Source organism: Anolis carolinensis, chromosome 1 (assembly GCF_035594765.1).
Source record: "Anolis carolinensis isolate JA03-04 chromosome 1, rAnoCar3.1.pri, whole genome shotgun sequence".
Taxonomy (NCBI): domain Eukaryota; kingdom Metazoa; phylum Chordata; class Lepidosauria; order Squamata; family Dactyloidae; genus Anolis; species Anolis carolinensis.
The window spans coordinates 58,214,529-58,238,893 of record NC_085841.1 but is presented as its reverse complement, the minus strand read 5'-3'; the positions used below and the strand labels follow the sequence as shown (position 1 = coordinate 58,238,893).

General features: G+C 42.6%; 1 protein-coding gene across 2 annotated transcripts in view; it reads left to right on the top strand.

The window, feature by feature from the left end:
* The window catches only part of fmn2 (formin 2), a 242,202-nt gene that overhangs the window by 30,071 nt on the left and 187,766 nt on the right, over nucleotides 1-24,365 (top strand). For both annotated transcript variants that reach the window (XM_062975121.1, XM_062975120.1), the window contains exon 3: nucleotides 23,276-23,445. In XM_062975121.1, coding sequence (XP_062831191.1) covers nucleotides 23,276-23,445 — 170 coding nt within the window. The remainder of the gene's footprint in view (nucleotides 1-23,275; nucleotides 23,446-24,365) is intronic.

Below are 24,365 nucleotides of genomic sequence, written 5' to 3'. Positions count from 1 at the left end.
CTGCGCAGCTGCGGAAAGGGGTTGAGGATGCAAGCGGGAAAGTTTTGTGGGGGAGAACTTTCCAAGGTCATTTATCGCTATGATAACTGCCTAGATTTTAATGGTGACTATGTTGAGATGTGGTATTTGGATGTGACTTTCAACTGCATATGGTAAATGTTTTCTCCTATACTTTGTTCATTTTTAATTCCAAAACGTAATCTACTTTCTGGATAGCCCTCGTATATAATGCTATAGTATTGTAAATTAAAAACAATGAAATAGTTCTTAAATATTGAAATCCTTTTGTAACTTCTGGTACGAAGTGGAGATTTTCCATTTTCAACTCACACTTTCAGCAATTGCAAACTCTTATACTGCACATGCGTTTTAGAGGGAAGTGTCTGTTCTCTTGCACGTGTGCTTCATTGGGATTATATACCAATCTTTGGGGAAAGAACAGACCTGTGAACATAAACATACAAATAGAGGCAAAAAATGCAAGGTAGGCTGAACTAGTTCATCATGGCAATAAAAACAGATGGTCCAAAAGGACCAACACATGCCTCAAACAGATGGTATTTTTCTCTCTGAAATGTATGGTGAGGAGCTAGCTTCTACATGTAACTGTAGTGCTGATAGCTGTTGATCCTTTGGATAGGGGGAGAGTAGCCATGAGGCTCCTAACTTATCTGTGGATGGTCTGGCAGTTAGCAGTAGTCCTTTAAAACAAAGAAAAGATCTCTGATCAGAATACTTTATTCAAAGCTCCCATATTCTTAATTTCTGTGAAGTCTGCTTTAACCCATAATGAGAAGACTGGAAAGCTGGGAGAACACAATGATGCTGGGGAAAATGGAAGGAAAAAGGAATAGGGGCAAGATGAATGGATGTTATCATTGAAGTCACTGGCTTGACCTTGAAGGAACTGGGGATGGCCATGGCAGATAGGGAACTCTGGCGTGGGCTGGTTCATGACGTCAAGAAGGGTTGGAATTGACTGAATAAATAAACAACAACTACGTTAACCTATGTCGACTCTATGACTGAGATCTCCAAGACACCATAGCATTAACAATCTTGTTAAGATCTTTAAAATTCAGTGCCATAGCTTCCTCGGTGAAGCCTATTCCCCTGTAATATGGTTTCTTTTCCTTCTGCCTTCCTAATAATAATAATAATAATAATAATTATTATTATTATTATTATTATTATTATTATTATTATTATTTATTACCCATCTCTCCTTATGGCTCGTGGCAGGGCACAACATCTTTTCCAGCGAGACATGTTGTCTCATGATACGTCATTCCTCAAATCCTGTTGGATATTCTTCTGTTTTAATTTTGTCATGATTAATTTAGTTTACTTTTGAAGCGCTACACTTTTTATATTTGCTGTTCATGGCTGGTGCCACAATCTGTGTCTGGTCTTGTTTTTTCTGAGAGAGGAATTTCTCAATTTTCTGCTTTGAGTTATGTAACCTATTTGATTTGTCCATTTATGACACCTCAGGGGATGCTCACATATACAATCATGTTGTTGGCTGCCTAGAAAATGTCTTGCAATTATTAAAGCAAATGTCACTTACCCACTTTTTTTCTTGATCCTAGGTTGTGTTCTCTGACAATGCTTTATTCTGCTCTCTATCCTACATTGCCTTTAGATAATCAAAATGTTCTATTTTGGTGTGTGATCCATTTCCTTTTGGGCTCCAAAACATAAGCTTTCATTTTCCCCCCTTTTCTGCCTTTGTTGTTGGAGCATAAACCTAGATTATGGTTATAATGATGGTGTTCCTTGAAGTCTTACTGATATTGTTCAATCAGATTTTGCATTAACTGACTAGTTTTGCTATCTTTCCACTCTTATCTAATGCCAAACTATTTCTTCTTAAATGTTAATCTCCTCAGTAAAACACTGTATTTAATTGAAAATGTCCCCTTCCTGTCTACTTTAACTCATTAACCTCATTTGTTTATACATTCAGTTTCCTGTTTTACTATGTGTAGTTTTCCTTGAACCTTGCTTTCCGCATTCCATGTTCCTATTCTATACATTTTGCAGGTTCAGACTTTATTTCCCCATCTGAACATATTAGTAACTGGATGCCTTTCAGCTTGAGTCTAGTTGTATATTAGACACAATACTACTCAATCTTGTCTTCTGTTCTTCTCCTGAATGCCTAGGAGTCTCATGTTAGTATTATCTCTTGTTTCATTTTGCATCAAATCAGCATAGGGTTTGCATGATAAAAGACATTCAAAAGTGTTTTCTGGTGTCTTCTTCTCCACAATACTAAATCCTGATGCTGCCTCAAGAGAAATTTTCTATCAGTGACATGCCTCCTCTCTTTCACTATTGCTGCCTACTACTGTTTGGCATATTTAGGACCTCATCACATGGAGATCCTTAAGCAAGGAGACAGCATGGGAATCCGTCAGTCAGTGGGATGAATCTGTTGAGCAGTGTCCCACATTGCCTCCCTCCTTACCATCACATGTGGTTTCCCATATGTCCCCAGCTTGGTCCCACACTGTCCCCAGCTTATGAGAACATGGGTAGTCACCGATGTTCTCAGAGCTGCTTGTTAGCATGCTGCTGAGATGCAGTGTGCATGGAGCTGGAACAGAGCCCTGCCGGAAGTCACCCTGTGTCATGTGATGAGCTCTGATGGGCTCTATCATTTCGGCATCATCCTAAGATTGGCAAAAAGCCCCATGTGATGAGATCCTTAGTCTGGTATCTCAGCAAAAGTCTGGCATGGGAGACTTTCAACAGCAGTGCTACCATCAGCATAATTTCTTGCCTCATGGAAAGATGCAATCTCAACATGACATAAAAATAGTGGGAAGTTTTCACTAGTTCACATTTAAAATAAGGAATGAATAAAGCCATTAATGGTATAAGGCTGGCATTCTTTAGAAACTTTTACATAAAAGCATCCATTCTTAGAGGACTGGCAAAAAATCAACAATGTTCCATTTTACCCAAGCTACTAAAATTGCATACTAACTCTGAGAACAGATTTGTAAAGAGGAATTCCTTTTTCTTGTTTTTTAGGGGGAGTGTGGGTTTGGAATAAACACTGCAAATGCACATCTCTATCAATTTTGGATAGAAGTTTGTGTGTGTCTGTATGCATGCAAGCATATGTACATGGCTGTGTCTTTACTATTGAAATACCCCTTCTTTGCTGTGTGAAAAATGTCCCAGTTTCTGTTGTAAGTTTTCAAATTCTGGATGTTTTCTGGGACAAAACAAAACTGTAATCTTGTTGCAGAACAGAAATAAAAATGATATTAAGCCTTTGTAGGGTGTTAAATTATTAGTGAAAAATATTTGTAGAAAGTTAGAATTAGATGGAGTAAAGAGACCGACTTTTAAGAAACTAAATCTAATCTTCAAGTACTTTAGAGGGTGCACCTTATTCTTTATAAGTGACAGAAAATGCAGTTAAATATAAAAATGTGAATTAATGTTTCATAAGTTCACACTTCTTGTCTTTTATGGAGCTCTAGGAATACTTACAGGTTTACACCCATTGCAATATGGTCAATTTATACTGTGAATTGAATAGATTGTGCTGTTGCTGGATTTTGAGTTTTCCTTGTTACATAATCATTTGTGTACAATATTGCCAATCTACTGGGAACAGCCCTAAAGAAGCATCTGCCCTCAGCAAAAGTTCAAACTCTTAATCTCTCTCCTTCAAAAAAAGAAACACAAAAACGAAATTAACTGAGTGTAGTGAGAACTGGAACAATAACATTTAAAGCAATTGAGGATTATATGAAGCATTCTGAAATAGGAAAATGTAATGATTGATTTCTCTAATCCTTTAACATTTTGTATGATATAATTCAGCCTGCAGTAAAGCAGGAATCCATCATAGTGTGATCATTTGAAAATATATGCAAGTACCGTTGGGGAGATGGTGGCGGGGTATAAATAAAGTTTATTATTATTATTATTATTACCTGTTGCAAGGTGGAATAAAATCAATGCTTTGTTGCCTCCTATTAAAAGCTGGAATGTATTAACCCAGGAGTTTACATAAAGAATCCTCAAAAAATTCTCATCTCTTTCACTTGTCATCATGAAAATAACATCATCATAGATTATCACTCATGCTGAGTATGATTTTCTTCCATAAGTAGAGACTTGTAGGTGGGTCTGTAAGTGACTGTAGAGACCTATTCTGGATCTGCATGGTCTTTTACGATAACATAAGATTTCCAGATGGAAGGTTGTCCAAACAAGGGTTTGCTTGACACATCTTCCTCTTGGCACGTTTTCCCCTTTCATCCTCAGTTTGTGCCTCTTCAAAATCCATAGCACTGTTGGTAACAGCTGACCTTCTGTTGGAACACTAAGGTGCCAGGGCTCCCCAGTTCTTGGTGCTTATTCCACATTTTTAAGGTTAGCTTTAAGCCCAACGTTAAATCTCTTCTGCTGCCCACTGACATTCTATTCTGTTTTCCATTATTGAGCTGAGAGTAGAATAACTGCTTTGGGAGACAGTAAATGGGCATTCGGACAAGGTAGATGGTGAATAATCATTGTTTCAGTGCTGGTGGTTTTTGCTTTTTCCAGCAAGCTGATGTTTTTCCACATGTCTTCCCAAGAGATTTGCTGGATTTTTGAGGTAATGCTGATGGAATCATTCCAGATGTTGATAGTGACATTTGTAGACAATCCATATTTTGTAGGCATACAATAGAGTTTGGAGGACAGTAGCTTTATAAATAAGCATTTTGGTATGCAAATACAGTGACTAGGGGCCATACTGGGTTTTAGGCCATTAATAAATACAAAAGATGAATTTCTTTTTTCTCTGTTTGTATTGTGTTCAATATTTGCCATATTTCATATTCTCACAGAATTATAATTTTTACAAGAATCCTGTACATTAATAGAGGAATTTAGTTTCTGGTAGAGCACGTAGTTTGCCTACATATAGCCCCACGTTCAGTTTGATAGCCAGTACTCTGCTTAAACTCTGTCACAAAATTTCATGGGGTTAAAAAATATCTGTGATTATTATGTTTTCCCACGTCTTCTATCCTAAGACAGAAAATCTACCGACAAAGGGTGAGAGCCCATCCAGACAGGCCTTTAACCTTAGACCTTTCTTGGTTTTACCAGAGGCATCCAAATGATGCCTCTGTCTGGTAAAACTGAATTAATTCAGAACAAAGCAGGGTTTCCCAGCTTTGTTCCAAATTAATTAGATACCTGGTAAGATCTGGGCCTTACCAGGTCTGGTCCCTGTATCAATTGGGCTCGGGGACCATGTCACATGATTCCCAAGCCCAATCTGCATAGCCATCTCAGTTTTTCAGGCTCCATGAGCCCGCCCCCTCCCCCAGAACCCCTTCAATCCTCCTGGCATGTAGCAATGATGCACTAAGAGATGGGGGAAGGAGCGATTTTCATCCTCACCCCCTTCTCCCTGGACTCCTGGTGCATCATTTCTATGCACCAGGAGGACTGAAGGATCACGTTAATAGCAGCCAAGTAAGCTTTTAAAAATGTTAAGGTTGTTTAGGGTGGCTTTGGCATCTAGAGCCTCTCCCAGGAAAGCTTGGGGGTTTTGGGGTGAGGGTTGGGACAGAAATGTGCACCAAAGCAGGATTTAAAAACCCGCTTATGGTCACATTTCTGTCATGTGTGGAATCACCCTGAGAGACAAGCTACAAGTGTTTTTTCATAAATAGTACTAGCAGCACTCTCCCCCCCCCCCCCCAGTACAGTAATCTAGGGGTACCACAAAATTACCAAAGCATATTTCTAACTAGAAGTCTCTCTTTCACATGTTAAGATCTCTAAAATCAAAATTGTGGTATGTTTTACACTAAAATGTTGTGTTAGCATGCTTTCTGCTAAAGGGATCACTGATTAGTATAAGGAATTTAGTGGTATATCTGAAACCAAAATTACCATCCTAAACAAAAATTGATTACTTTAGTTAATTCAAACACACATTGCTTAATGGAACAGGACACCTTTTGAAAAAAAATATATTTTTGAACCACAAGGAGAACCACATGTAGAGTCTCAATGTGCAGAAAGTAAATACAAACTGTGAGACTTGCAACCTTTTAATATTTGCACAATTATAGTACTATAAGTCCATTTTAATTGTTATAGCTGAATCTGATAAAATCCTGGGGTTTGTCATTTGGCCAGGTACTAGAGCTCCTCAGTCAAGAATTCTAAATATACCTCCCGAAATTACAAATTCCAGAATTCTGTTGGAAGGAACCATGGCAACTAAAGTGAACTTGGGCAATTTTTTAAATGGATGTTTTTATAATTGATGCTTTTAACTATTTGTTTTTAACTGTAATTGTTTTATAATTGTTATGTTTGGCATCTAATGATTGCCAAATGTGAGGCCGCTCCATGCCCCCCTCCCATCCCCCGGTGATGAGAAGGATATGATACAAATGTATGAAATAATAATAATAATAATAATAATAATAATAATAATAATAATAATAATAATAATAATCACACTATAATTGTACAATGGATAACCCCAGCACAGTTATCTACAATTCAAATTGTGTGTTGTTATGTACCTATTTTTCAAAAAATTCCCCGTACAGCTTTTAAGCAGAAGAAGCACTATTGGTACAGAAAATAGTATTTCTGTTTTGACGCATTATTGTCTGAGCAGAAATGTTATTTCCTGGGGCAAAACATGCTGTACTTAGGCAATTATCCTATGTAAAATGAGCATGTGGATTATTTCCCCACAGAAAAATGGCATTGCATACACATTTCCAACCATTTTGGAATATATTTCCAAATATTCCTTTCCATCCTTAGTCCTTTGAAACATCTTTGCTACTCTATGTGTTTAAGCATGATCACTTGAATGTGAGCTCCTATTGTCCTTCCCACCACCTGTCCACATTTCTCAGGAGTCAGCAATTCATTTCAGCTTTTCCAGACTTCTTAGTCAGCTGCTTTGGTCTTTTTTTTTCCTTTTAGCTTTCCTTTGCAGTCTTCTCTTTCCTGAACCTTTGCAGTCTTCTCTTTAGCCTGCTCTGCATGGTGTTATCTGTATCAAGGGAGTTTGTTAATTCTAAAGAGTAATTGAAGGTTATGCGTCATTTCATTTTTATTCTACCTTCGCCACTGAAGATAACAGAAACATCTTACTTGGCGAATATAAGATGTTATAATATGTATTACCAGTGTGTCATTTTAGTCATTTGGGGAGGGCTATAAGATATTTGCTCCTTGCATTTTTTATTAAAGATGCCTCACAAGAACATTTTACTTCCTCCAACAGGCATGACTGATTTACAGCATTTCTGGGGAATGGCTAAATTATCTGATCATTTAGTCATAACAGAAAGTGTGGTTAGCAGCTAGCCACATCTATTGAGTTGCCTTACAAGATGTAGCATAAACAGGACTGTTTAAATGTCAAAAATAAGTGAACAGACATTGTTAACTTCAAATAGTATACAGCTAGAACAAGAAGTGGTACTCCCACATTTCCTCCCTGTAGTTGATGCAGGAAAAGCATTGGAAAACTAAGAGTTTTTTTCTTGGTGTTTTGGTTTTTAAGCCTTTTCCTGAGGTGATTTGGGATACTAATTCAGAAAATTGCATTGGATAGACCACATCAGCTCTAGTTTCTTAGCCATAATTATCATGATTTTCTATGGGTGAGCAGATGAAGACTGGCATATAGCATATGTTCTGTATCTCAAAAACTAGATCTGATAGGGAGAAAACGATGCTATTTTTTGAATCGAAGGGTCAAATATACCCAGAAACAGATTTAACGTTTGAGATACCAAAATATGTGTTGGCCAGCATTACAGGTTATGCTGAAAGTAGGTCACTGTTGTTATATGCATCGTGCAGTCAAGAGTCAGAGTGATGACAAGGTAATCCAATTTACCACATGTGTTGTGTTCATTTCTTGTAGATAAATGTGCAGGCTATGAATACGATTGTAGCAGTAGTACAGTACAAACAGTTCCCGTATTATGGAGAGATAGATTCTGTAGGTTTGTTCTTAAGTTGAATTGTATGAAAATTGGACCAGGTACATTTTACAAGTGTAACTCCTGTCATTTAAAAAGTTTTGGATAGCATAGGGAAGGGTTAATAATACCCCTGCCATATTTTTGTTTTTATCTGTGATCCTGTTCAGAAGATTTCACCTCACTTTCTCTGCCTGTGACAACTGAATTTTGAAAACAAAAAAAAGGTTTGTTATGGAAACAAAAAGTGATGAGACAGCTTCAGTAGAGACACCTTTTTCCCATGATAACTTTTCCTGGAGTGAATTTACCTAAAGATAGATCTCTCACTTCATGATGTCTCACTCCCCGTTCTTAACTATGAGTCATATGTAAATGGGATGTCTGTAATCCAGGGACTGCCTGTATATTAAGACTATTCTGTTATATGTGACTATATAAATTGAAAAGAGACTTCAGTCCCTCTGCCCTCTTTACTAAAGTTGGTTTAATAATAATAATAATAATAATTTTGACTTCAATCGAAGCAGGTTCTTCACTTTGCTTTACATATTCTGCCAGGGCATATTCTTCTTCTTTGACTACTTGTTTTACTTGTAAGAGTCCTCTGCCACCTGATCTTCTAGGCAGATATAGCCGGTCAACATCACTGCGAGGGTGCAGTGAGTGATGAATGGTCATGAGTTTTCTTGTTTTTCTGTCCAAATTGTCCAGTTCCGCCTGTGTCCAATTTATAATGCTGGCAGTATATCTTATGACAGGTATGGCCCAGGTGTTTATGGCCTTGATAGTGTTGATTATATCTTTAGCTGCTGTTAGAAAATCGCACAGACAGACTACAAACAGAGGCACAACTATTTGGCTCAAATGATTCATTGGAACTTATGCCGCAAGTACCACCTGCCAGTAGTAAAGAATTGGTGGGATCACAAACCTGCAAAGGTAATGGAAAATGAACATGCAAAGATACTGTGGGACTTCCAAATCCAGACTGACAAAGTTCTGGAACACAACACACCAGACCTCACAGTTGTCGAAAGGAAAAAGGTTTGGATCATTGATGTTGCCATACCAGGTGACAGTCACATTGACGAAAAACAACAGGAAAAACTCAGCCGCTATCAAGACCTCAAGATTGAACTTCAAAGACTACTGGCAGAAACCAGTACAGGTGGTCCCGGTGGTGATCGGCACATTGGGTGCCGGGCCAAAAGATTTCAGCCAGCATTTGGAAACAATAGACATTGACAAAATTACGATCTGCCAACTGCAAAAGGCCACCCTACTGGGATCTGCGCGCATCATCTGAAAATACATCACACAGTCCTAAACACTTAGGAAGTGTCCGACTTGTGATTTTGTGATATGAAATCCAGCATATCTATCTTGTTTGCTGTGTCATGCAATGTCGCTGTGTCAATAATAATAATAATACTTTATTTTTCTATCCCGCCACCATCACCCCACAGAGACTTGGGGCGGCTAACACGGGGCCAAGCCCAAAGAACAAACAAACAAACAAAATACATGTAAAAACATCTTCAAGCAGATAAAATAAACACAGGGAGATCTAGACAAAAGTGCAAAGATATGTATTATAATAGCATTTGGGAGCGTAAATGAACCAAGTGCTGAAATATTCACTGAGATTTGGAGTGGGGTGGGAAATCAAGTTATTTCCAACAAGGAACAGAATAAAGTGCAAAATATAGCAATATTCGTTTAGGTGGGTATTATTTGGTGGGATTTTATTTTATATGGTGTTGGGTGAGACAGTTGTCTCAGGGCGCTTCTACGCAGCCCTATATCCCAGAATATCATGGCAGAAAATCCCACATTATCTGAGTGTGGACCCAGATAACCCAGTTCAAAGCAGATATTGTGGGATTTTCTCTCTTGATATTCTGGGATATAGGGCTGTGTGGAAAGGCCCTCAGGTATAGAATGTCAGTCGTGGTGAATGTGCCTTTAGACCAGGAATGTTCAGATTGTCTGCTTTCTTAGTTATTTGGCTCTGAGGCATCCTCAGAGCAAAGAGCTATGGAAATGGCATGAAAGCAAAGCTTCAATGTTTGGCTTGAAAGCTGAGCTGGTAAGATGATCACCATTTTTTTTTTTTTTGGCTAACAATGCTATTGCAAAGGGTCATTAAATGTAGTAAGGGTAATCAATAAAATCACAACTATGAGTGGAAAAACATATTCTAGACACCAGATCTTCTAACATTCAGGCTTCCTGATCAATTAGAAACAGGAAAGCTATTCTTTGAATTCAGCTGTTTCCAGACGCTTATATCATATCTTGGTGATTTCCCACCTTGATTCATGTCTTCTGTTATCTTGTGTTTGCTTGTTGGTTTCTATTTAATATTCTGCTGTTAAGATGTTCTTTTTGACTCATACTTTGCCCTACTTATGATATCAGTTCCTTACTTGTCTTTTCCATTTAGAAATAAGTAAATCTCCTTAATTTTAACTTTCAAACTGCTATATGACCTAGATTCCTGCTCTCTTTGAGACTAATTCCCCACTGTCATTTCTTTTCTTCAGTATATTTCAAATTTGCATTCTAGGAACTCAAGTCTTCTGACTAAACCAAAGATTTCCTCTTCCTTGGCTCATGTTCATGCTTTGTGACTTATTGTTCCAGGCTCCAGGAATTGCCTCCATGAAGGCTTGAGGACTACTGCTTAAATCCTTTTTGTGTGTGTGTTCTAAAGCTTTTGGGCTTTTAATATTTTTTTATCATCATGTTTTTTGGACTGTATGTATTTGCCTGTTTGCTTTATTTTATTTTATATTGCATTTTTTTTTGCATTGCATCAGAATAATTTGTTTCCCGCCCAAATATTAAATTTGTATTAAACATTTACTAAGAGAGTGGGGCAGGGGGCAAGGGAAGGAAAAGGAAAAAATTAGAGATAATAGATTAGTTATTGGTTAGTTACATCTTTACAAATGTCTAATATCTCGCAAGGAGAAAACAAAGAGTGTGAGGGTTGTTGATTTATGAGGAGTTCTTTTACAAAATTATTGTTACAACTAAGTCTTCATTTCTATTTCTTTAACACATTTCATAAAATATTGAGGATTCTAACCATTTTAATTTTGGGTCTATGGTTTATATCTTCTTATGTCTTCTCACATTGTCTCCTGGTCTTCATATATTTTTTTCCAGTTCTTCTTCAATGGAAATTGATCTTAATTTTTCATAACAAATTATTTCACATTAAATCTTTTCTTGAATTATTTATTATTAATATCTACAAAGAAAGTTCTACAATTTTCATTTAGATTGTTAGTATGTTCATATTTGTATCATTTTATGATGATTATGCTGTCTCTCTTTCTGTATTACATCAAATATAATTTGTTTTTATTACTATGTTATATAGTTTTGTATTTTCATTACTCTTTTCCATTATGTGTTGTTGATTCCTGCTCTCATATATCACACTGTAATTTGTGTATCCAAACTTTTAAAACTGAGGGCCAGTTCATGTTGGGGGGCCAAACTATAGTTTGAAAAAAATGACTACATTCCTATGTTTTTTCTTCGTGTACTCTGTGAATGCACACTAATGGAGAAGGCTGCGCCTGCGCAGGCTCCAACGGATACTCTTCCAAGCTAAAGTTTGAAATTTGGCGGTAACCCCGCCCCTCTTCCCGGAGGGTATAAAGGGCGCCCTCCACGCCCGCTCTCCAGTTCCTTTTTTTCCGCCGCAAAGCTCACTTCGGACTCTTCGTTCTTATGTCAACCACGCGTTTTAAACGGTGCACTCAGTGTGCCGCTAAGATTCCAGATTCCGACGGCCACGCTAAGTGCCTTTTCTGCCTTGGCGAAAGCCACGTCGTCGGTACCTGCCGTTTTTGCCTGGCCTTTACAGCTCAGGCCAGAAGAAATAGAGCTGCGAGACTCCGTGCAGCTCTTTACGAAAAAACTCTTGCTCCTGAGGCTTCCACTTCCACCTCGGCCTCGATGGCGTCCAGGCCTGCTCCGTCGGTATCATCTAAAACCTCGAAAACCTCGAGACCGCGACCGACCAAACCGCCCTGCACGGTGACCACCGCTACGGTATCCACCCGGTCGGGCAAGATGGGCCCTTCTTCAACTTCGAGTTCGGTGGCTTCGGCCATTTCCACTCGATCCCGCCTGGCTTCGCCGCCATCTTCTTCCGCCATGAAGATTGCCTTCAAGAGGGCTCAGGAGGAATCCAGACGGGCTCAATCTGACTCGGCAGCTGTGTGTCCGATTCCCCCGACGCTGGGAAAATCGCTGAGGGTCGCGTCGAAACAACCCCCAGCAAAGAAACGAATGATCCAGAGGTCGTCCTCCTCAGCGTCTTCGAAGAAGGGCGTCCCCTCCTCTGGGCCTTCCTCTAGGAGATCCTCTCCTATCCAACCAGCACAACGCCTCCGCTCCTCTTCCTCTCCTCATGGTCAGTCCTCGGATGCGGACGCTCAAGCCTCCCCCGACCGGTCAGTCAGGACAGTTATTAAGGCTCCCCAGCCGGCACCATCTCGTCTTCCGGCTCGACAAGAACTCTTCCCCCCGGCTCAAACACCTGAGAGGGGTAGACAGATGACGCGCTTAGCCCGCGCCGCCCAGGCCTCCGCGTCCAAAGGCGTTCCTCCACAGCCAGCTCTCCCTGCTCCTGAGGTAATACCTCATCAGGACTCTGTGCTTGTTTCTCCTCCCCGGTCCCCTCAAGGGCCCGAGGAGGATGACCCCGATATCGAACGCCCCGAGTCAATACTCTCCGCCTCCGTTGTCTCTCTCGGTCTCGACCTCTCCCCGCCTCACGACGCCTACGAGGTCGACCCACCTTCCCCGACGGATAATATTCGGGCTTTCTCCGACCAGATGGTCAGAATGGCAGACGCTCTGGGGATGGAAATTAAACAAACTTCAAAGGCCGTTACCGACCCCGTTTTCAAGAGGGTTCAAGCCCAAGCCCCGCCAGCCACCTTGCTGACTTTTCTTCCATACCTCCTGGACGTCATCCAGGCATCTTGGAAGACTCCATCTTCGATATCTCCAACCTCTAAGAAAATAGAGGCCTGGTACCGAACCGATGACAAAGCCTTGGAATGGCTCAAGCATCACCCTGACCCAAACTCCATGGTGGTAAAGGCCTCCCAATCGTCGGGTCGACACTCCAACTCCCCTGCCGACAGAGAGGGCAAACGCTTCGATGCGGTAGGCCGCAAGCTGTACTCCGGTGCTCTCCTCCTTTGCCGTATGGCAAACTACGGGGCCTGCATGGGCGCTTATCAACAGATCCTCTGGGAGAAAGCCCAACCCTTCTTCGCCAAGCTTTCTGACGAAGACCGGTCAGTCCTTTCGACCCTCCAACAGGAGGCGGACTCTCTTGCACACCACCAAATTCAAATGGCTAAGCATACCGGTGATACCGCCGGAAAAATGATTGCCCACGCGGTCGCGATCAGACGGCATGCATGGCTTCGGTCCTCAGGACTCTCTTCTTCCTCTTGACAAGTGATCGAAGACCTTCCTTTCGACACCCAGGGCCTTTTCAATTCTGGCACTGATGACAAACTTAAGTCCAATCACGACTTCAAGATTCTCGCAACAAAGTGCGGGACCGATCAACCTCAGGCTCAGCGGACCCGATGGTTCCCGCAACGGTACCGTCGCTACCCTCAGCCTTTTCGTCACCAGCCGTTTCGACGCTCGTCAAGCTCGAGTTACCACAGTCATCAGCAACAACCTCGCCGCCAGCACCAGGTCCCGAAAGGTCGGGGCAAAGGTCCTGCAGCTATGCCACAACCCCAACGACGGGCCTGACGCCCACTCTCTCGGGGATCTTTCTATCTCCACTACTACTGCCACTACCATGCCGTTCCTAGGCCCCGACCAGATCCTTCCTCTCTGTTCTTTTCTCGACCGCCTAGCTCCTTTCTACCGCGAATGGGAGTCTATCACCTCAGATGCCTGGGTTCTTCGCATTGTCAGAGATGGCTATGCCTTGGAATTCGAAACTTTGCCACCCACGGGTCACATCCTCCACACCGACCCTTCACCGGAAATATGCACCGAGGTCGACTCCCTTCTGGCAAAGGGCGCAATCCAGCCTTCTCCTTCCGAGCAGGACACTCGAGGTTTCTTCTCGAGATACTTTACGGTTCCCAAGCGGGGCGGAGGTCTTCGGCCTATCCTCGACCTACGGGCTCTAAACCTCTTCATTCTGCCTTCAAAATTTCGAATGGTTTCAGTGGCCTCCATCCTCCCGATGCTCCGACACGGAGACTACTTCGCCTCTATAGACTTACGCGACGCGTATTTCCACGTCTCGGTGCGTCGATCCCACAGACGCTTCCTTTCCTTCAAGCTCCTGGGACACTCTTACCAGTTCACAGTTCTCCCTTTCGGCCTCGTCACGGCCCCAAGAGTCTTTACAAAGGTGGTCGCCGTGGTGGCAGCGCACCTCAGGAAACAGGGCATTATGGTCTTTCCTTATCTGGACGATTGGATGATTGTCGCGTCCGACCCCTCATCCCTTCAAAACCACGTCTCACAGACTCTTTCTCTCCTGCAACGGCTGGGCCTTCAGTTGAATGTCTCAAAGTCTCAACTCCTCCCAACCACAGAGATCCGTTTCATTGGAGCTCTCTTCAACTCCATCACGGAAACCGCCTCCCTACCGAAGGACAGGTTCCTAGCCCTTCAACAGCACCTTTCTCTCCTCCTCCGCAACCGCAGGATCCGAGCCCACGCGGTCCAAGTTCTTCTGGGTCACATGGCCTCCACGGTCATGGTTACCCCTTTCGCCAGATTACGTCTCAGACCTCTCCAAAGATGGTTTATAGACTCTTTCAAACCCCATCGGCATCCGAGCTCAATGTTTCTCACGGTACCGAACCACGTTCGCCTCTCCCTTCGTTGGTGGCAGGACCCAGCGAATGTTTGTGTGGGACTTCCCTTCCATCCCTCCCTACCGTCAGTCACCATCACGACCGACGCCTCCAATTTTGCGTGGGGAGCCCACATGTCGTACCTCACCGTCAGGGACCTGTGGTCCACCCAAGAAAGGTCTCACCACATAAACTTTCTAGAACTGTTATCAATCTTCAAAGCCCTCCGGGCGTTTGCTCGCTTTCTTCCCCACAAGTCTGTTCTAATCCAAACGGACAACGTAGTAGCCATGTACTACATCAACAAACAAGGGGGTACGGGCTCGAGAAAACTCATGGCTCTCTCGATGGACATTTGGCTATGGTGCATAGCGAGACACATAACTCTGTTGGCAGTTCACCTTCCGGGGGCTCAAAACACTCTAGCAGACTCTCTAAGCAGAATAACGACCTCCCCCCATGAGTGGCGTCTCGATCCCGAGATCCTGAAATCCGTCTTCGACGATTGGGGCTGGCCAGCTCTGGACCTTTTTGCCTCCCCCTCGAACGCTCAACTTCCTCGCTTCAACCTCCAAACTCGACTCCGGGCTGTCTCGGAGACGCGTTTCTCCTCGACTGGACTCTCGAACCCGTCTATTTTTTTCCTCCCTTCCCTCTCATCTCGAGAGTAATAGAGAGACTCTATCTAACACCGACATCGGCCATCCTGATCGCCCCTGCATGGCCACGCCAGCCGTGGTATCCCACGCTACTCCGGATGTGTGCGGATCCTCCCCGCACTCTCCCAACTCTCCCTCATCTACTATCTTCGCAGAAGGGACAGGTCCTCCACCCCGACGTCCTGTCCCTACACCTGACTGGCTGGAGGATACTTCCTTAAATTCTCTCCACCCAGACCTGCAGGCGATCCTTCGCGCCGCTCACAAACTGGCCACATCGAAGGCCTATGCTTACAAGCTGGCAAAATTCCAAACTTTCCTTCGGGACCGACGCGTCGATCCTGCCTCTACTTCGATCCCGCTGGTCATGGACTTCCTACTTTCCCTTGCAGATCGTCAACTTTCTCTGGCCTCGATAAAATCCTATCTCGCTGCTCTCTCCTGGCATTTCCAACGTCAGGGACAACCCTCTCTCTTTTCTAACAACCTCATTAAGACCTTCCTTCGAGGTTACAACAACTTGCACCCTCCAGTTCAACCTCCGACTCCCGGATGGAGCCTCGAACTCGTCCTTTCTCAACTAGCTTCAGCTCCCTTCGAACCTATGGCCTCTGCAGACCTTCACCTTCTCTCTTGGAAGACTGCCTTCCTTATCGCTATCACCTCTGCGCGCAGGCCTTCGGAACTGGCTGCTCTCCGGGTGGACGAACCCTATCTCCTTTTCCACCACGACAGGGCTGTCCTTCGCCCGGACATCACCTTCCTACCTAAGGTGGTCTCTGCTTTTCACCTGAACCAGGACATAATACTTCCTGCTTTCTTCCCTAATCCTTCTTCTTCTCTGGAACGGAAACTCCATCTCCTCGATGTCAGGAGAGCCCTCCTTTTCTACAAGGACAGGACTAAGGACATACGTAAGTCACCTAGACTGTTTGTGGCTTACGCTACCCATAAACTGGGCGAACCACTTTCTTCCCAAAGACTCTCACACTGGATTGCTCAGACCATCGAGCTCGCTTATCAGCTGGCCAAACGCCAACCCCCCTCTTCGATCCGCCCTAGATCTACGAGGGGCCTTTCCACCTCTACGGCCTTCCTGAGGGGCGTCCCTCTCGACTCCATCTGTCGAGCGGCTATCTGGTCCACTCCATCCACCTTTGTTTCATACTACAGGATGGACTCAAAGAACCTCAAGGACTCGGCCTTTGCCAGGTCCGTCCTTTCCTCCTGCCTTACCTAATGTTGTTGCCTTACTCAAAACCAGTTTTCGGGTTTATCCTTCTTACAGGCTGACCGTTGTCATCCACCCCGTTTGTAATCAATGTGCTCAGGGATTCTTTAACGTAGTGCTTGTGTACTATACTTACCCACTGCACTGAAATGTATTTTTTTGAATACTTCTCCCTCTGTTTTCAGAGAATGACTTTATGCCTACCTCTGTATTTTCTTACAGACTATTGCTCACTTACAATGTTGTGATTGTGTTCTGGATCCTAACAACAAGGATCGGTTTTTTTTGCACTATATGCTATTGCATCGCTTCTTTGACCGTTGCATTTGCTTGTTTTTGCACCTTGTGCTCAATAAATGTGTTGTTTGGACACTAGACTGGTTATCGGGTTTGCTATCCCACCTACCTACACCTCAGCTTGCTAGTCTCCATTAGTGTGCATTCACAGAGTACACGAAGAAAAAGGACAGGTTGCTTACCTGTAACCGTGTTTCTTCGAGTGTACTCTGTGAATTCACACAATCCTGCCCTTCCTTCCCCACATGCAAACCTCTCCCTTTCTCGCTGCCTTTGCGGCGTAGGAACTGGAGAGCGGGCGCGGAGGGCGCCCTTTATACCCTCCGGGAAGAGGGGCGGGGTTACTGCCAAATTTCAAACTTTAGCTTGGAAGAGTATCCGTTGGAGCCTGCGCAGGCGCAGCCTTCTCCATTAGTGTGAATTCACAGAGTACACTCGAAGAAACACGGTTACAGGTAAGCAACCTGTCCATATTGCATATGTCTTATTTGTAGTGCAAAAAAAACATGGAAAAACAATCCAATACATAAAATGAAGGACAATGTTAACCAACCTAAACATCCCAGTCTTTCAATGGGAAGTATGTGCTTGCTTTTGGCTGATGAGAGAGTCAAGTTAATTAGGAGTGTCGTTGTGTGCTTTCAAGTCATTTCAGACATATTTTGCTCTAAAATCTGGTGGAGTCTCCTTTTCTGAAGATTTTTCAGCAAAGGTGGCATAGCCATCTGTTAGGAGAGCTTTGATTGTGGGGGGGGGGGGCTTATGGTTGCCACCTGGTGCTCTCCTTTTTTCACAAGGGAGGGGCCGCAATGAAGGGCAGCCTTTTGGAAAATGCAGGGCTCGCCATTCTTAGCCACGCAACAGAAGCAGCAGCAGCAATAGCAGCAGTGAGACTGAGCACCTGGGGCAAGCAGGGCAATTGGGGAACTTTCCTTTGCAAAGAAATAAAAGTTGCAGGGGAAGAGAGAAAGAGAAACAAGAGGCCACTGGGATGGGATGCCCACAATTGGCCCTCAGGCCGGACTTTGGACATGTTTGTTCTGCCCCATAACATTTGCAAAAGTTTGAATTTTTAATAAGAATTCTTAGATTTCATACATTCCAAAATGCCATCAGTGGCACGCGCCTGTAATCCAGCTGCACGGAGGCTGAAGGCAACAGATGGTGTCAGCTCAGGAGTTTTGGGCTGCAGCGGGCTATTCCGATTGAGCGTCCAATCTAACTCCAGCATCAATATGGGGGCCCACGGGGAGCCAGGGGCTGCCAGGTTACCTCAGGAGGAGTGAACCAGCCCAGGCCAGAGACGGAGCAGGTCAATAAGAATTCTGAGACTTCATAAATTCCAAAATGCCACCAGTACATTGCCAATTTCACAATATAATCAGTATTCACCAAATATTTACTCAACCAGTTTCCGAAATGATTTTTGTCCAATGACATTCTGAAAGATTTAGAACTTCATCACACTAGATCATGAATCCACTTTAAATCCAGTTGCTGCCTACTGTAGAATTCTGGGTTTTGTTGTTTTGCAAGGCCCAGGACCTCTCTGGCTGAGCAGTTTAAAGGCCCCACCCTATATTACAAACCTCAGAATTCTGCAGGAGGCAGCAGATGGATTTAAAGAGGATAAATACTAGTGAATGAGCATGATTCATTTTCCTGGGTCGGAATGCAGCCATTCTTCAGTTTGTGCCCTTCTCTTAATTTGTGACTCAAAGAATTGTTTTAGGAGCAAATAAATATGACATGGGTTGGGGTTAGGATTAGAGTGATCTCACCATTATTGTTGCTAGGCTGCACTATGCAAACTCAAGCTATATTGCTGGTTTTCCTGTTCACCAAATGAAAAATTCACAGAAAGAAATGGGAATCTTGCTTCACTTTGCCAATCCTGTGTTACGCTGTTCGTCTGAGTCATTGTCTCTTCTCTCATTAGCCTTGTGTGTGACAGAACCTGTCAACTGGTCTTTTTATGTATAATTCAGTCAAGGTTTGTGAGATTTCAGGTAGACCTTATACCATACACCATTCTCCATCCTTACCACACATTTCTCTATCCAGCTGTCTAAAATATTTTAAAACTTTCTCTTTAATAACTAGGTCTCCATGGTGAAGGACACTAAAATACATTTTAAAACCCCACTGATTTAAATAATATATATTTATCAACCTACAGCAGCTCTTTAAGACCAAAATGTGTGCTTTCTTACTTAAGTGTTTTGCAACCTGCTTAAAATCTATTAGGAAACAAGCCTAGGTATAACCATTATTTGAAACTCTCATTGTCTTGCTTTGTTCTATGGCATTAGCCCATTGTCCAATTTCACAGTTACTGCTATTCTATCCTGGCAACCACAGAACAGGGTTGGACTACAAACACATCTCAACTTCACTCCTATAATGGTGGAGAGAGTCCTGAAATCTGCCCCTGTGTACTTTCTGCTTTAAGTCATTTCTTGGGAAAGTCTATGGAAAGTCTATGCCTAAGCCCGATTTAGTCTAAACTGATCTTCTTGCTCTAGAGGGAAAGTTTAAGTGATGCCTTTATATGACAGGAAATAATTTGTTAGCATAACATGAACTGGGGAAAAGTAATATAAAGGGGCAACATTTAGCACCATATTTATGAAGATATATGGCACCTGTTCAGATATTCACTAGGACCACAAACATAGGACAAACAATGTGTTGGCGAAGGCTTTCATGGCTGGGATCACGGGGTTGTTGTATGTCTTTCGGGCTGTGTGGCCATATTCCAGAAGTATTCTCTCCTGACGTTTCACCCACATCTATGGCAGGCATCCTCAGAGGTTGTGAGGTATGGATAAACTAGGTAAGGACATAAAAGAATATATATCTGTGGAGAGTCCAGGTTGTGGCAAGAGTCCTTTGTCACTAGGAAGCCAGCATTAATGTTTCAGTTAATCACCCTAATTAGCATTGGAAAGGTTTTGTCTCTTGCCTGGGGGCATCCTTTGTTCAGTCATTAGCTGTCCTTTGCCCTCAGAGTGTTGGTTCCCATCTACTGTTTTGATTTTAGAATTTTTTAATACTGGTAGCCAGATTTTGTTCATTTTCATGGTTTCTTCCTTTCTGTTGAAGTTGTCCACATGCTTGTGGATTTCAGTGGCTTCTCTGTGTAGTCTGACATGATAGTTGTTGGAATGGTCCAGCATTTCTGTGTTCTCAAATAATATACTGTGTCCAGGCTGGTTCATCAAGTGCTCTGCTATGGATGATTTCTCTGGTTGAATTAGTCTGCAGTGCCTTTCATGTTCTTTGACTCTTGTTTTGGCGCTGAGTTTGGTGGTCCCTATGTATACTTGTCCACAACTACATGGTATCCGGTAGACTCCTGCAGAGGAGAGAGGATCCCTCTTGTCCTTCGCTGACCGTAGCATTTGTTGGATTTTCTTTGTGGGTCTGTAGATAGTTTGTACGTTGTGCTTCTTCATCAGTTTGCCTATGCAGTGTGATGACTCATGGGCCATGTAGTCCCGTTCCTAGCACTGTCGTGACAGATGAAGAGGAAAACTTGGGTTTTCCACCGTTTCAGCCAGAATTGGAACTTTCCCAGCCAGAATTGGAGCCCTTGCACCTGCAGGAGGTTTGCCTTCCAGAAATCTGCCAAACAAGCCCTGAGTCAAAATCTCCCCCATTTTCTCGCCGTAATTATTATCAACAACAAAAAGGAGTTCAACAGGCTAATCGCAGAAGCCTGAGAATCGCAGCCAGGCATTCAGCTGATTAAGCCTGCTACCATGAGAAACGTTAGGGAGTCATGCATCTGGACACAGAGATTGACTTTCGGTTCTGTTTCCCCAGAGAAGTGTTCTTTGGTGGGAAAACGAGACCCTATTTAGGTTCTTTGCCCTGTAGGAATCTTGCGGAGTCAATTCGTCAGCTACTGGAGTAAGTTGTGTGTGGACAGCGCTACTCCCGCTTCCAAGCCTTCGTTCCCGCTTCCAAGCCTTCGTTCCTGTTTCCAGCCTTGTTTTGCTCCACGGACCTTGCCTTGTTTCCTAGGACTCAGCCTTGCTTCCAGGACCTTGCCAAGTATTTACCACGGATTTTGTCCCTGTTCCTCGTTCCTTGTTGCCTTGTATCAAGCCTTGTGTTTCAAGAATCAAGTTTACTTTCTAGCCTTACATCAAGTTCCTTGGACTAAGAACCTTGTCATCTCCCCTCACTTTGCTTGGCAAAGTGAGTGTTTCGGTTATTGGATTACAACTTTGGACCTTAATATTTTATATTGGACATTGTCTTCCTGGACTATAATTGACCTTTCCTGAAAGGTCTTCTTCTGAACTATATTCTACACTTATTTTTATTGACTTTACATATTTCCTTAATAAAGATATTAGATAGATTCTGGCCTCTGTGTATGGTTATTGGTGCTCTGCAGCCTGGGTCGTGACATGCGGTCAGTGGTTCCCTTGATGTATGGTAAGAACACCTTTCCTCTGGGTGGATCTTAGTCTTGACTCTCATGGCCTTGCAGCTCTTCTGATGTCTGTGGTGGAGTATCCATTGGCCTGTAGAGCCCAGTTTAGGTGGTTTAGTTCACCTTGGAGGAGGTGAGGTTCGCAGATTCTTTGTGCACGGTCTGTCAGGGCTTTGCTTGTGCTCCTTTTTTGACTTGGATGATGGTTGGAGTTTTTATGAAGGTATCTATCTGTGTGTGTAGATTTTCTGTAAACTGTGTGGCCCAATTGTTGATTGGGTTTGCAGATGACCAGAACATCTAGAAATGGCAGTTTTCCTTCCTTTTCTTTTTCCATGGTGAATTGGATGTTTGGGTGGATGCTGCTAAGATGGTCCAGGAACTTGCTGAGTTCTTCCTCTCCATGGCTCCAAATTGTGAAGGTGTCATCTACGTATCTGAACCAAACAGTTGGCTTTTTTGGTGCTGTTTCTAGGGCCTGTTTTTCAAAGTATTCCATATAGAAATTTGCTACTACTGGGCTGAGAGGGCTCCCCATGGCCACTCCATCTTTCTGTTCATAGAATCCAGTGTCCCACTGAAAGTAGCTAGTGGTGAGGCAATGGTGAAACAGGGCTGTGATGTCTTCTGGGAAGTTTTGTTTGATTAGTGTGAGGGTGTCAGCTACCGGGACCTTGGTAAATAGGAACACCACATCGAAGCTGATCAGGATGTCCTTGGTGCTTAATTGAGGTTGCTGATCTTTTCTATGAAGTGTGTTGAGTCCTTGATATAGTGCGCAGTGAGCCCAATGTGGGTTTGTAGCTGTGTAGCCAGAAATTTTGCCAGGTTGTAAGTCGGCGATCTAATGGCACTTACAATGGGTCTGAGTGAGATGGAGTCATTGTGGATTTTTGGGAGTCCGTAAAGCCTGGGTGGGAGGGCTTCTGATTTGCACAGCTGTTGCCGTATGTCAAAGTTAATGAAGGAGTTCTTGATTAGAGTGTTCGTTTTTCTGGTGATTTTGTTAGTAGGGTCTTGTTTCAGTTTCTTGTAAATTGTGGGATCTAGAAGTTGTCTGATTTTTTCTTTGTATTGTTCTATTTCCATGAACCTTTCCAATGCTAATTAGGGTGATTAACTGAAACATTAATGCTGGCTTCCCAGTGACAAAAGACTCTTGCCACACCCTGGACTCTCCACAGATATATATTCTTTCCTTTCCTTACCTAGTTTATCCATACCTCACAACCTCTGAGGATGCCTGCCATAGATGTGGGCGAAACGTTAGGAGAGAATACTTCTGGAACATGGCCACACAGCCTGAAAGACATACAACAACCCCATAGGACAAACAAGTTGTGAAGTGACTTTTTAAAGGAATCAAACAAAAGCTTGCATTCCCCTTCCACATTGCCATCTAAGCACAGACCTTCCATAGACTGCACTCTTGGCCTCATATATAACTGTCTGAATTGGTTACAGAGATAATAAAAACAAATCTACGAACATGGACTAGCAAAGTGAGAGTTCTATCTACTATGGGTTTTTAATGGCATTGAATGTTTACCTTTTATGCTGTGAGCTGTCATGGAGAGATAGGGTGGGATAGAAATAAAGTTTTACTTACTTACTTACTTATATATTTATTTTGTTATAAGAAGCTTATTGTTTACCATTGTTACTTTAAAGTAATTTTAATGGTTCTGTTCAAAGTTGTTGGTGTTTTTATATGTAACAGTGGGTCCTCTTAGTCCTCATTTTAAACATTAATCCATTTGCTTTTTTTTTGGTAGGCCGAACTCTTCTGGAGAAGCTGTCCTGTCAGCAGGAAAATGCGCCACAAGAAGAAGCAGAGAAGATTTGTTCCTGGATAATTGCAATGGGTCTTCTTTTGCCTTTCAGTGATTGCTTCAGAGAGCCATGCGGTGGCCAGAGTGCACAACAAAGTGCACCAACTTTTGATGTAAGCCCCACTGAATTTTCTACAAAATTAATGTATCTTTGTAAAATGATTGAAACATTTACCTGTATGAATTTGTGCCCATCAGTTAGTAAGTCAGATTGTGGCCCCAAGATAAATTATTTTATGATTTTCTTGGAATTCAGTGGAAAGGTCCATTTCAATTATCTCCGCTGTGTGTTAGGCTCCAAAGAAAATTATTAAAAACAAAATTTGTTCACTAAAAAAGTATGGTTAAGCCACAAACTTCAGGTTAACATGCAAAGACCTTGGATGTTTCATCCACTTTACCTACTAATCTGTTGATCAGCTGTCAGTTTCATGGTGGGGATCAATAGTGAGAAAACTGCTCTCTGTCTCAGTGTCTCTGCAGAAGTGAATGTGAAGGAAGTCTTCCCATCTAACTAGCAATTCTGAAAATGATTGCAATTTCCTTGTAACTAAGAGTTATCTCATCCATCCTGTCCCTTAAAATAATAATAGTAATTTTTAAAAAAACTTTATTTATACCCCACCACCATCTCCCCAAGGGACTTGGGGCGGCTTACATGGGGCAAAGCCCGAAGAACATGATCAGATAAAAACAACATACATACAATTTACAATATAACAAAACAAAAAACAATATAAAACAGAGGTATTATAATTAATAATATCAATCAACCATCAGTACAATTATGTCGTCTACCTAGGTGGAGGAACTAAAATATCTATGCAAGAGTACAATGATAAGATAAAATGCATAGATAATAAAATACGGACATAATAAATACCGGATAATACCATATGAGGTTAACTATCTAATGCTTGTCTCACCAAAGACCAACCGAAACATCCAAGTCTTTAGTTGTTTCTTGAAGAAAAATAACAAGGGAGGGAGTTCCAGAGATGGGGGGCTATAGCCAAGAAGGCCCTCTCTCTCC